This window comes from Mastigoproctus giganteus, chromosome 6 (genome assembly GCF_048544385.1).
Source record: "Mastigoproctus giganteus isolate SK-2022 chromosome 6, ASM4854438v1, whole genome shotgun sequence".
Taxonomy (NCBI): Eukaryota; Metazoa; Arthropoda; class Arachnida; order Uropygi; family Thelyphonidae; genus Mastigoproctus; species Mastigoproctus giganteus.
In genome coordinates, this window is record NC_143580.1 from 106,176,252 (window position 1) to 106,189,336 (window position 13,085).

Consider the following 13,085-nt stretch of genomic DNA (forward strand, 5'->3'; position numbering starts at 1 on the left):
TAATATCAAATGAAGGGAAAGACATCCACACTAAACTACAAAAAATATAATAAAATGAATGGAACGATTAAACGCCACTTCGGAAAACAAATGACAACTGAAACAAAATTACGACTGCACAACATCACTTCAAAACCAGCTCTCTTCTACAGCTGTGAGACTTGGGTCATAAATAAGAAAGATGTACACAAACTAGAAGCAGCGCAAATGAAATTTTTAAGACCATTATTAGGCTTTACAAGACTAGACCACCAAAGAAATATAAATAACTGCGAGAAATTAAAAGTAGATAACATAGTAAATGACATAAAATGGTATCAGGAAAAATGGATCAGCCACATAGAAAGAATGAACCCAGACTAGATCCCAAAATTAGCCTTTAACTACAAACCTACAGGCAAGAGACATGTTGGTCAATCAAGACAACGATGGCGAGATCAAAACGAGATCAGGTCTTAAAAGACCTAAGCCGGACCAAGTTCATGATGATGATGATGATGATATATGTATTTCGGTATTGAATGTTATCTCCGAGTTACGTTATGACTTTCTTATCCCCTGTCAACTTATATGTATTAATTTATGATGTTACGTTTGTAATAACTAGGTAGCTATATTTATTTAGTTAAAAAAGTACAATTCAATTGACAATGAATTTTGCTGCTGCTTCAACAAAAACAATCATATGAGATGCAGAGAGGCCTTGTGGATTATGGACTCACAATGTATTTCATAAATATAAATAAATTCTATTATCTCTTCTGTTTAGCCCTATATGGCAAGCTGATAGTCAGATATCCTAACTGTCAAGAAAAAATAATGATGCTGTCATGGCAAAAATGTTAAATAATATAAAAAATATATATATAATCATATGCATGGTTGATCAAGACAAGGATAACCAAGGTTTTAGTGTAATTCTTTCATTTTACTATTCATACCTCACAATGTAATATTCACTCAACTTTTTGTATACTTTACGCCCAGGTTTTTAATGAAGACTGAGATGCAACCCAACTCTGATTGTAATACACAGTCAATACTTCTGCAGTGTGTTTCATTTATTTCCTTGTGAATTTTAATAAAACGTGAAATGTAATATTTATTTCATGTTTCACGATTAATAAACAAATAGTAATAATTCATTATTGATATATTTTTTTAAATTGCTAACAAAAAACAAGCTCTTCAAAAAGCAATTACTTCCATATGTGTGGTGCTAAAACTGAGGACTTTTTCTTTACTGCACATCCAACATCCTATTCACTCTTTTCTCCAATTAGCATGCAGCATAAAAAAAAAAGAAAAGAAAAACTATCCAGTGCTTCAGCTACAATAAACAACATGTGGAAAACATATGCTGTTTATTGTATATAGTATGCATGGAAAAAAAAATAATAATAATAAATAAATAAATTATCATTATTTTTGGATTTCCATTTGTGTAATATTAATCAAATTTGGGATGGACCGACAAATATTTCTAAAAGAACCAAATATAAAATTACATGAAATTCTATCCGCTGTTCAGAGTTGAATTTTATATGCAGATGTATAGATGTAGTCAAGATAACAAGCATGTTACAAATATGCGAATGCAACTAAAAACAAAGTAATTGAAAAACTTTAATGACTAAATGGATTTTTAGCTAGATATCCTGCAGTCACTATATGAAATTGTCAGCAACAGTAAATTATAACATATGTACTTAAATGTAGGTAAAGGCTTAAATGTAATCACTAATAAAATTCAGAGATATTATTATACGAGTGGCCATTTTTGTTATGTACTTAATAGCAAGTAGGTCCACCTTCAGCTCTCAAAACAGCCTGGATTTGTTGAGCTCAACGAGGTGTCAAATGTGTGCCATGACAATGCTGGTCTATGAGGCCCAACTGCTTCCCACAGTTGTAAATTGGAAAGTTGTGGATCTCTACTCTGAAGAGCTTGTTCCATTTCATCCCACAGGCAGATTGAGATTTTGTCACTGCAAAGGCTGCTGCAGTAGGGTGAATTCATTCTCATGTTCCTGGAGCCTGTTAACACCTGGCTGGATGAATCCGTGGTGTTTTCACCATATTCCATATTCTGGTCCTCCCATCAGCGTGAAACAACAGGAACCGAGATTTGTCAGCCCAGGTGTTGGTGTTCCTGAGCCCACTGTACCATCCTTTGTTTTTTTGCTGACAGGAGTGGAACCAGTTTTGGTCATCAGCTGGGATACTAAATCCATGACAAGGTACAAGGTTGTACAATCTCAAATGCCTCTTTGAAAAACCCCTACAAGTGTTGTATTGGGTTATTATTTTACTGACTGTTAATGTGAGGGACCTTGTCTTGCAAGTCTCCATGGGCCTTTCACATCAACAGGCTTTTTCAGACCAAAGGATCGCCACTGGCTGGATGCTATTTACCCAATCTCAATATACCCGAGACACAGTCATATGTGAAAAAGGCCAGTAGGGATTGCACTTTCTGAGATATTTATTCACACCAGCATGACTCAACTCCCTTAACAACTACTATGCCACATTCAAAGTCCCTTAAACCTTCCATCTTTCTCATTCTTGCACTAAATTGCACACGTAACAGCAAACGTACGAATCTACATGTGGCTACCCAGTGTGTCTACTAGTTAATAATGTAGCTACGCAGTATAAACTTATTAAAGAAGAATATTAAAATATTACAGTATTTTGATAATAAATAATATGTATTTTTTTTTACTAACCTTGGATGAGAGAAATGTTCAACCACTGAACATAGTAGCTCTTTGGATACAAGATAAGAATCTCATTGCTGATAATGGAAACAGGAAGTAGAAATGCAGCACCAAGGGAAACAGCAAGAGAAAAATTACACATCCACATCCTGAAAGAGACATTAGTCAGGTCAGTTTATTTATTTTTATTTTGTTTATTTATTTTAACCAATGTTTCTGCTTCTGTTTTCAGGAGAAAAAAGGAAATTAATCATATACCATGCAACATTGATGCCAGAGACTAACAACATTGTGTAAATTACTGGGTCAAAAGAAATGTCAACTTATGTTTTTATTCTTATACTCGTGTGCATTATAAAACAAGATAGTACAAAAAACATTTCATAGCGAAACAGTAAAAATTAATTTTCTGAAGTCATTAGCTGAAAGCTAACATACCCACTACTATAGTATTCATTACCTAATGATAGAAATTTCAATTTAGATATCTAATTTACTGTGCTACACGGTAAATTTCAGATATTGTTTCGTGACAATTTCAGCATGATATAGTTCAGATATCATTTTGTGATGGTTTCAGCCCCAATCCACTTCCATTTGCAGATTACATATAAAAATCATCAACCTAGAAGAAGTCTTCAGTGCTATTAAAATGTCATGTACAGACCAATTGTGTGTATGCAACTAGCAACTTTCATTTACAAGTGTACTACAGTCTCCTTGAAGTCCAAAAAGCACATTTATAGTTGTCTGAAATGTGGTGCTTGGATAGAATATGACAAACTATCAATGGAGGATTGTTGGATATTAATGGTAGGGCTGTCTGTGTTTATATTTAATATACATTTTTTATATATATAATTATAGTTATATATTTTTGTACTGCATAGATGTTTGAAGTAAGTAGACATTCACTTTTATTTTGTTTTGTCTAAATGTCATGTGCGGCAGTTGAAAGTAGCTTTAGCAATTTTTGTTACCAGGAAGCAAAACTAGATTAAAAAAAAAAAAAAAAATTAAGATATAAATAAACATTCCTGCCTTGGGAACCCTAATGGCTCAGAATGCTGAAAGATAGTAAAAAATATACAACTGAAGACTATAAAGTTTGTACTCGGGTAATCCAGAAGTGCAATTTCTCATCTGAATTAGTGATGGCACTGGACATTACAGTTATGTTGATCGGGAAATGGCTGTACATGTTTTAACATAATTTGTTGGCCATAAGGTTAAGGTTATTAATATATTAACTATATAAATATATTGTCACACTGAATACACGGCTAACCATCTCACTCAACTACCTTTATTCATACCAGTAACTGGCTCTGAATGCCACAGTGCTCCAATTTGTACAGGAGTCTTTTACGTGCAACAGTATCAAAAGCTTTTCTGAAATCTAAGAAAAATGTCAATGTCAGTATTATAAGAAATAATGAATATAACGTCAAAATTATTTTTTGCATCCAGTTCCCTTATTACTGCATCAAACAGTGGCCAAAAAAATACAAACCTATTACAGTCACAGACAGAAAAAATGCAATTAAATGCAAATAGATGCAAAGAAAACTGTGACATGAGGTGTGGATATGTTGCCTCATTGAGAATAAAGACTGGGCAGGCTGTTTGACTGCTGGGGAAAACATGTAATTCATCAGACTCTGAAAATGGTCATATTATGGGTGCATGTTCAGCGGGGGCAATAATTCAAGAAATGAAAGACATAACTGGTTTCTCAAAGGCATTCATCTCAAAGGTTTTTAACTGCTAAAAAGTAAGTGGTTCTTCCCCATCTCAAAGGTGTAAATGTGGCAGAAAAACAATACTTCAAGAGCGAAATCTTCATACTCTAAGGAGGACTGCATAGAAATATAGGACATCCAGTGTGCAACAAATAACACCAGAATTCAACCAAGCCCAGAACTGCCCTATTTCAACCAGTGCATTGTGCAGGGAATTGAATAAATTGGGTATTGGCAGTCGCCTACCTATTTCAAAAGTCATTTGCTTCAGAGAAAGCTGAAAAATCTGTTGGTGCCAGGAACATTGTGATTAGACAGTGGAACAATTGAAGAAAGACATGGTCAAATAAATCACAATAAACTGTTTTGCACTGATGGTAGGCAGACAGTGTGGCGAGAACCTCATGAAACGATGGACCCTGCCTGCCTTGTTAAGACAACCCAAGCATCTGGGGGTGGTATCTTAGTATGGGGAATGTTTTGTTGGCACAAACTGGGTCTGGTGACACTGGTGTAAGGTCGAAATGTCATCCAGGGATTACCTGAACTTTTGTATTAGATCTACAGCATTCTGCAATGTCACTCTTTTATCTGCATGATTCTGTTGTGCCAGAATCATGCAAAAATGGTTCAGAGAACTTGACAAGGCGTTTCACCTTCTTCCCTGGCCTCCCACATTCACTAGATCTCAAACCTTTTGAGAATGTGTGGGACATGATGGAGAGAGCTATTCAGCAAAGAAGTCCTCTTCCTTCAACTCTGTCATAGCTATGCAATATTTTGCTGGAAGAAAGGTTACAATTAAATCAAAACTCACTAAAGCACCTTATAGAATTCATATTGTGCCATACATTTGCTGTTGTTCAAAACAAAGGTGGTCCAATTCATTAGTGAATAAAGGTTCATATTTTTTTGGACAGTGTGTGGGTGTGTGTAGTATCCAATCAGATTGAGATCAATGAGACTGAAAATACACAATGAAAACCTTTGTGTTTCTTCAGCTTTAAACAAATGATTTAATAGTTTATTAAATATATATATTGAGTTAAAAAACCATTAAATTAGTCCTTAGTTTCTTTGGTTTACGAATTCTTATTTATAGATGTCTAAATAATGCAAATTTTAACCAAATAAAATACTCACGAAATTCTATATACAACAGCATCTTCATAATCACCTGAAACATGAAAGTGGGCATAATATTTGGATATATCCACACAGTACATCTCTAGTAAAAACTATTAATAAAAATATAGGAGGGTAATTATGAACTTCAGACCAGGTTTAAAAAATTAATAACTATGAAACTAAAAGGGCAATATAAAGTTGAAGTTCTTTTTTGGATTAGGACCATAAATAATGGATTTTGTTATAGCAATTAAAACTGTATATTGAAATTTGACTACACAGCAAAAAAATTTCTCTTCTCAAAAAAAATTAAAACAAACAATTCTGATAAAAACATTACACTTTTATGTAAAATTCTCAATATAAGAGTGCCTTCTAAAACCTAAGAGCAATCTTATCATAAAATTAAACTCCAAAGAACACGTCATTTAACTTGGAATGGTAGCAACCTCGAGACTAGGAATGTTTTCTGCCATATTTTAAAGACTCTCAGCAGTCGGTGTCTTCCAGAGTAGGTAAGCAGACACTGTCTATGTATATAGCATAATAGCCCCTACCCCATCCAATGTATCACCGTGATGATGATGTAGGCTTAACTTTATGGACAGAAATGAAAATATAGAAATTACAGAAACTGTTCCTGTTCCTGTAACATTCTACTGGTTTTGACAAACAGCATATGATCCATTATGCTAAATACTCAGTCATACTAATGATATGTCTTTGTAATTGTGTTCAGCTGTCAATGTGCAACTCATACTTAACCCTTTAGTCCAGAATTATTTTTGCTGTCTTCTGCATGCAGTCAAGCTCTAAAATCCAAATAAATTAACTTATTTTCTAGAGTAGCTTTATATTCCTAGTTATGATACTTAGTTTAATTTTTAACTTTGATAGACATTTTGTAGGTTATTACTTAGTATCCGTAAGGGTATCCAATCCACGTGTTTTACAAGTTTTGCAGCTCTGGCGAATGCAAAGCTTTTAGCTATATTTAGCCGCTTTATTGACTTAATTGTTATATAAAATTATTTTCTATAAATAGCTTACAGACTTCCAAGATCCTTGTTTATTCTGAATTTAGACAGCAAGATTTTTGAAGTTAATTAATACTTAGTGTCTGTAGATTTACTGTTCGTAACTTGCCGCCATTGTTATACAAATGTAAAGTTAGCTTAGTATAGTACAGTATATAATATTATCAATTAATCAGTAAAATTTATTAATCTTGTTAAACTGCATTGTCAATTAAATTGTACTTTTTTAACTAAATACACATAATGACTTAGATTTTACAAACATAACATTATTAATTAATACATAACTTGATATTGAAGTTATATAACGAAACTCGGAGATAATATTCAATACTGAAAAAAAAATATACAGATATATAGTGTTATAACTGTATTGGGATATAAGTTTAGGGTTATAATTTTGTACTGAAATTGAATCGAAATCATGACTCAGACCAGAGCAGCAAAGCAAAAGGCTTAAGCTAATGGGAGTGCCGTGGCTCAGTGGAGAACTGAGGGGGGCAGTTGCCCACTGAAATCACAGCCTTTTAAAATGCACTGCTTGTTTGATGTTTGTGGAGCAATCAGGTACAGGACATGATATTGCCAAGAGGAATGTCTTTGTGTGTGTGCGCGCGATGTAAGGAGTGCGAGGAAATCAGGCGACAACTCAGTGTTGTTATGGGACTATATGAGAGCTTAAAGGACAGGGTTGATACCCTCAAAGGATCTAAATTGAGGTGCCCATCAAGCTCTCAGCTGCCCATATCAATGCCAGAGCTTGCACTTGATCATCATGCAACACAGCGGCAACCCCCAAGGCAGAATGCGCTGGTCCCAGAGGAACTAGTAGTTGTTGGTGACCCTATTGTCAGGGAAATGGAGAACATGGTGTGCAAAAAGGATAGGTGGAACAGGACCAGGGTATGTCTGCCAGGGGCAACGGTTGATGATGTTGTAGAGCGAATATCATCTTTTAAGGGCACAAAAGGTGATATTGTTGTACACGTTGACACTAATGATATTAAGAGTAGGAGACCGGCAGAATTACTTAACAAGTACAGGTCACTGTTGAAAAAAAGCCATGAATTAGGGTTGAATTTGAAAGTGTCTGCAATTCTGCCCAGACACGATAGGAGGGAGCATATGATGGGAGCCTTGTCGGTCAATCCGGCCCTGGAAAAATTGTGCAAGGCTCAAGTGGTAGAATTTTTTCACCCTGGTCTGTATTTGTTAACAGGAAAGACTGATTTGCTGATGCTATCGAGGCAATGTTAGGTGGGTCAGAAAACTGTTAGCTTGGGGGGGGGGGATACATGGACTAATAGATTAACAGTAGCTGCTGGCAGAGGTGAAAGTGATTCTTGCACAGCTTCTATTGTATTGAGCAGCAGCCTGGAAAACAAGATGCAAGGTATTTCAGAGACTGCTGGGAGTCATTGTGGTACAAGTAAACACATGGGTTGTGTTAGGGTAGCTAAGAATAGGAACAGGTGCATGTATACTTGTGCATACACCAATGCAAGGAGTTTGGTAAATAAATTTGATGAATTTGAGGTGTTGGTCAAAACATCAAAGGCAGATATTGTTGGGATATCAGGGATGTGGTGTCACACAGATATAAGGAATGTAGAACTGGAATGTGGGGAGTACAATGTGTACAGGAAGGATAAACAGGATAGGAAGGGAGAATGGGTTATGCTATTAGTTAAGAAACACATAAAATCCAAGGAAATGCAGCCAATCGACATCGCTGGACAGTGCAGTGTCGAGTCAGTTTGGTGTGACATAAGCACTGAGAGTTCAAAACTGAGAGTAGGAGTGTGTTATAGGCCTAATGACTCTGATGAGTATAATAAAAACTATACGGGGAAATAGAGTGGGCCAGTAAATCAGAGAGTCTTATAATGGGGGATTTTAATTTCCCGGATATTGAGTGGTATTTGTAGGTTGGTCACACACACTAGCAAGGCTTTTGTGGATTTACTCAATGATTGTTTTTAACATCAGCATGTTCAGAAGACAACTAGAGGGAGTAATACTCTTAATCTGATTATCAGTAGTGATTCTTCATGCATTAAGAATCTGCAGATAAAGGAACCACTAGGTAGCAGTGATCACAGTGTGCTGAAGTGGGATTTACTCAAAGAGGTAACTACCATCAGGGGTAAAGGGAAGAGTTTTTGCTTTCATAAAGGTGACTGTGATGGTCTGAGACAATATTTAAATTCTGTACAGTGGGACCAAATGATGATGTTACTACAAACAGCAAATTTAAAATGGACGGCATTCAAAGAATTAATCTTGGAAGCTACTAGGCTTTTCATACCAACTAAGAAATATTGTTCAAGATTTATGCCTAAATGGATGTCAGATAAACTAATCAGACATGTGGTAGAAAAAAAATGCATGGGATACATATAAATTAAGAGGTGACACAGAAGCTTATAATAGATCTTGTCTGTTACTAAGTCACAAAGGAAGTTTGGCAGGCAAAGGCAGATTATGAGAAATCCTTGGCAAAGGATGCAAAGAAAAACAGCAAAGGGTTCTTTACTTATGTAAACTCTAGAAGGAAGGGGATGAATCAGATTGGTCCACTTGATATCGATGGTTCAACTGCTGATGATCCTGCTCAGGTAGCTAACAAACTAAATGAATATTTTACATCTACATTCACACATGAGGAGTTATTCAGGGAGGGGAATGCCAGAGGTGCATTAAACTCTGGCAGTAAGCTAGATAATCTTGTAATAACTGAGAGTAAAGTGGAGGAGAAATTGTTGAAGATAAACATAAGAAAGGCACCTGGGGTGGATGGAATATATCCAGTTATATTAAAGGAGGCAGCAAAGGAAGTAAGCAAACCCTTAGCCATAATTATGAGAGCTTCCTTGGACTCAGGGGAGGTACCCATGGACTGCAAATGTGACCATAATCCACAAAGGAGGATCAAGGTCAATTACAGATAATTACAGACCTGTTCGTTTTAACTTCTGTTCCAGGGAAATTAATGGAGGCACTGGTTAAAGAAGCATTGCAGGATCATCTAGACAAGACTTTGGTTATAGCTCGGACACAGCATGGCTTTGTTAAGGGGAAGTCAGGTCTGACCAATTTGATTGAATGCTATGATGTAGTCACAAAGGAACTGGATACGCAGAATAATTTTAATATATCATATATTTCAATCTTAGAAAGACTTTTGATACTGTTGCACATGGAAGACTGCTGCACAAACTGGAGCAGTGTAGCATTGGTGGCAAATTGCTGCTATGGATAAAGATGTTGTTGTTGTTTTGGTTTTTAGGAGCATTAGCAATTAAGGCCATATTGCTCCGGGATATGCGGTGGTCATTACCTGACCTTCCCACATTCTTCATATTTGGTGGTGACGGGCTCCAACCCCGGTCTAATCAAGAAGCGTGTGCTATGCACTGCTGCTCCTTCCCACCTGGCTACGGAGGCACCTCCGTAGCCAGGTGGGAAGGTTGAGTGGGAGAAGACAGAGAGTGGTAATCAATAGACACTGCACTTGGACTAATGTCATTAGTGGAGTTCCCCAGATTTCAGTGTTGGGTCCATTGTTGTTTTCTGTATTCATCAATGATATTGATGATGGTTTAATGTCCAAGTTTGCAGGCGATACAAAGGTCACAGGGTTGTTAGTGACACTAATGACAGTACGCTGCTGCAACAGGATCTAGGAAAGTTGAGCAGATGGGTTGAGAGGTGGCAAATGAAGTTTAACATTGACAAATGCAAAGTACTGCATATGGGAAGCAGTAATCCCAGAGTAACGTATCAACTGTGTGGTACTACACTGACAGTGGTAGAGAGTGAAAAAGACCTGGGGGGTAATTGTGCAGGCAGATATGAAATTTCCTGAGCAGTGCAGATGGTCTGCAAGAGTAGCTCATGATGTCTTGTCAAAGATATACAGGAATTTTTGGAAGGATAAGGAGGTGTTTATCCAATTGTATAAAGCAATGGTCAGGCCACACCTGACCACACCTTGAATACTGTATACAGGTCTACAGGCCTCATTTTAAGAAGGATGTAGAGCTGTTGGAACGAGTGCAGAGAAGGGCAACAAGATTAGTGAATGGAACAAAGGGTTTCTCTTATAAAGAAAGGCTTAAGTTTTACAAACTACAGTGTCTGGAGACTAGGCACCTGCGAGGTGATCTGACTGAGGTGTATAAAGCCTTGAATGGTTTGAGCATACTCAATGCTGATGGGATTCTTTCTCTTGCTCAGAATAATTATGAGAGCTTCCTTGGACTCAGGGGAGGTACCCATGGACTGGAGATGTGCAAATGTGACCCCGATCCACAAAGGAGGATCACGGGGAGTTACAAGTAATTACAGACCTGTTAGTTTAATTTCTGTTCCAGGGAAATTAATGGAAGCACTCATTAAAGAACATTGCAGTATCATCTGAGACAGTATAAATTCAAATTGTTGAAAGACAGTTGTAGGATAGATGTGCGGAAGTTTGCTTTAAGTCAGCAGGTGGCTGATTGCTGGAACAAACTTTCATCTGTCATTGTAGAAGTTGATAGCTTAATCCGATTCAAGGAAGAACTAGACAAACATTTGGAGGAAGTGGATGGGTGAAATGAGTTTTTTTTTTTTTTTTGGCATATAAGCTTGCTTTCTTGCATCATGCGCTAATGCTAAGACAGTTGTAAGACAGATGTGCATAAATTTGCTTTCTTTTGAAATAAGCTTTCACCTGGTTTTGTTAAAGTAGGTAGTTTGATTAAATTTTAAGGATTGGACAAATTACAAGTACTAGAAGGGATGGGCAAACAAAGAAGGTAACTTTTTTATTTTATTTTATTTTTTGGGCTAATATTGCATAAGCTTGCTTCCTTACATAATTTTGCTATTCCTAATATTAACCTATCACTGCCTATAGATACTATTGTACACAAACTTCCCCAATAAGATAGCTGTATTCATCAAATCTGCCCCGGCTGTTATACTGCACTCACAGCTACTTAGAACAGATAGTTGGTCCATTCTTCCAATGAAATGTGCACATTCACTATCCCTTGGAGATCTCACTACCTACTTTATATAGCTTGTTGTTTTGTTATTTGGTTTTTAGGAGCATTAGCAACTATGGCCATGTTGCTCCGGGGATATGCGGTGGTCATTCCCTGACCTTTCCGCATCTTCCGTATTTGGTGGTCACGGGCTCGAACCCCGGTCTAATCAAGAAGCGTGTGCTAGGCACTGCTGCTCCTGCCCACGGAGGCGCCACTTTATATAGCCTTGTATGGTCACATGACACTCTCTCTCTCTCTCTCTCTCTCTCTCTCTCTCTCTCTCTCTCTCTCTCTCTCTCTCTCTCTCTCTGACAGGGCAGTCAATTCCTTGGACAATGGGGATTTAAGAGAGACTACTTATCCCCAACTGTTAGTGTTTTAGAGGTGAATTCAAATAGCAACACTGTTTAACATGTTCACTACTGCTGACAAATGTACATGTCAAATGGTACCCAAAGAATTTATCATGAGTGGTGGTAATCTCCTGTATGTCACAGTGAATTACTCGTACATGCAGTCAATAAACAAGTACTGTAAGAGGAAAGGCACATGAAATTAATTGCTTGACATCATCAACCATGTGCTGTTGATATAATTCTTCAGTTTGCTTCTTAAATGCAGAAATAAGTGTTGACTTAGTACCCACAGTTTTGTTTGGTCTTTGTTTGCAGTCAGTTTACATACATGGAATAAAGTTGGGTAAAATTTTAAAGTTTGTTCTGATTTACAGCTAAGCCTAAAAGTGTCTGCTTTTAGTTACATCTTACTGTTCAACCATTATTTTTAGTCAGATATTAAAGGTGTTACTCCACAAAATTTTGAAAATTATGATCCATGGAATACATTTTCTCAAATATAGGCAGCAGTGAATGTGTTAATAGATCACAAAGTATCCACCATAATGCATGCAGGTGCACACTTTGTTAGCTGTGAAGAATTCAAAAAAAAAAAAAAAAAAAAAAAATTTTATTTTTTTGTGATATATACAATAATATCTAAAAGGAAGTAGTAATGTAAATAAATAACCTTACCAGCATATAATTCTTCAGTTTGCTTCTTAAATGCAGAAATAAGTGCATAAGAGGAGGCATACAAAAATATAAAAAAGAATAGAAATATCTGTAAAAGGAAAAAACTACCCATTAAAAATGTTCATAGTGTAATACCGAACAATTCATAAATATTTATAACTAGAGAAGATCAAAAAGATTAGTTAGGACACAAAAGGGTACTTTTATTTAGAAAGACCCGAGTTCTGTTAACTGAAATATCTGTAGTAATAAAATTTTAATTATTAAATTTTATTACTGCTTGCCAAAACTACAACAAAAGAATTTTTATAATTAAATTATTAGAAGAAGAAATGCACAAGGAATAATTTATTATGGGTTTAGGTAATTAACTATATAATATTGGTGT

At 36.2% G+C, this 13,085-nt stretch overlaps 1 protein-coding gene across 1 annotated transcript in view; it reads right to left on the reverse strand.

The window, feature by feature from the left end:
* lili (LMBR1-like protein lilipod) overlaps positions 1 to 12,744 on the reverse strand; it is a 229,356-nt gene extending 216,612 nt beyond the window's left edge. The window contains exons 1-3 of the mRNA XM_090376265.1: positions 12,698 to 12,744; positions 5,609 to 5,642; positions 2,733 to 2,872 (exon numbers count right to left, since the gene is read on the reverse strand). Coding sequence (XP_090232391.1) covers positions 2,733 to 2,871 — 139 coding nt within the window. The 5' untranslated portion in view covers position 2,872; positions 5,609 to 5,642; positions 12,698 to 12,744. The remainder of the gene's footprint in view (positions 1 to 2,732; positions 2,873 to 5,608; positions 5,643 to 12,697) is intronic.
* Between the last annotated feature and the right edge of the window lie 341 nt (positions 12,745 to 13,085).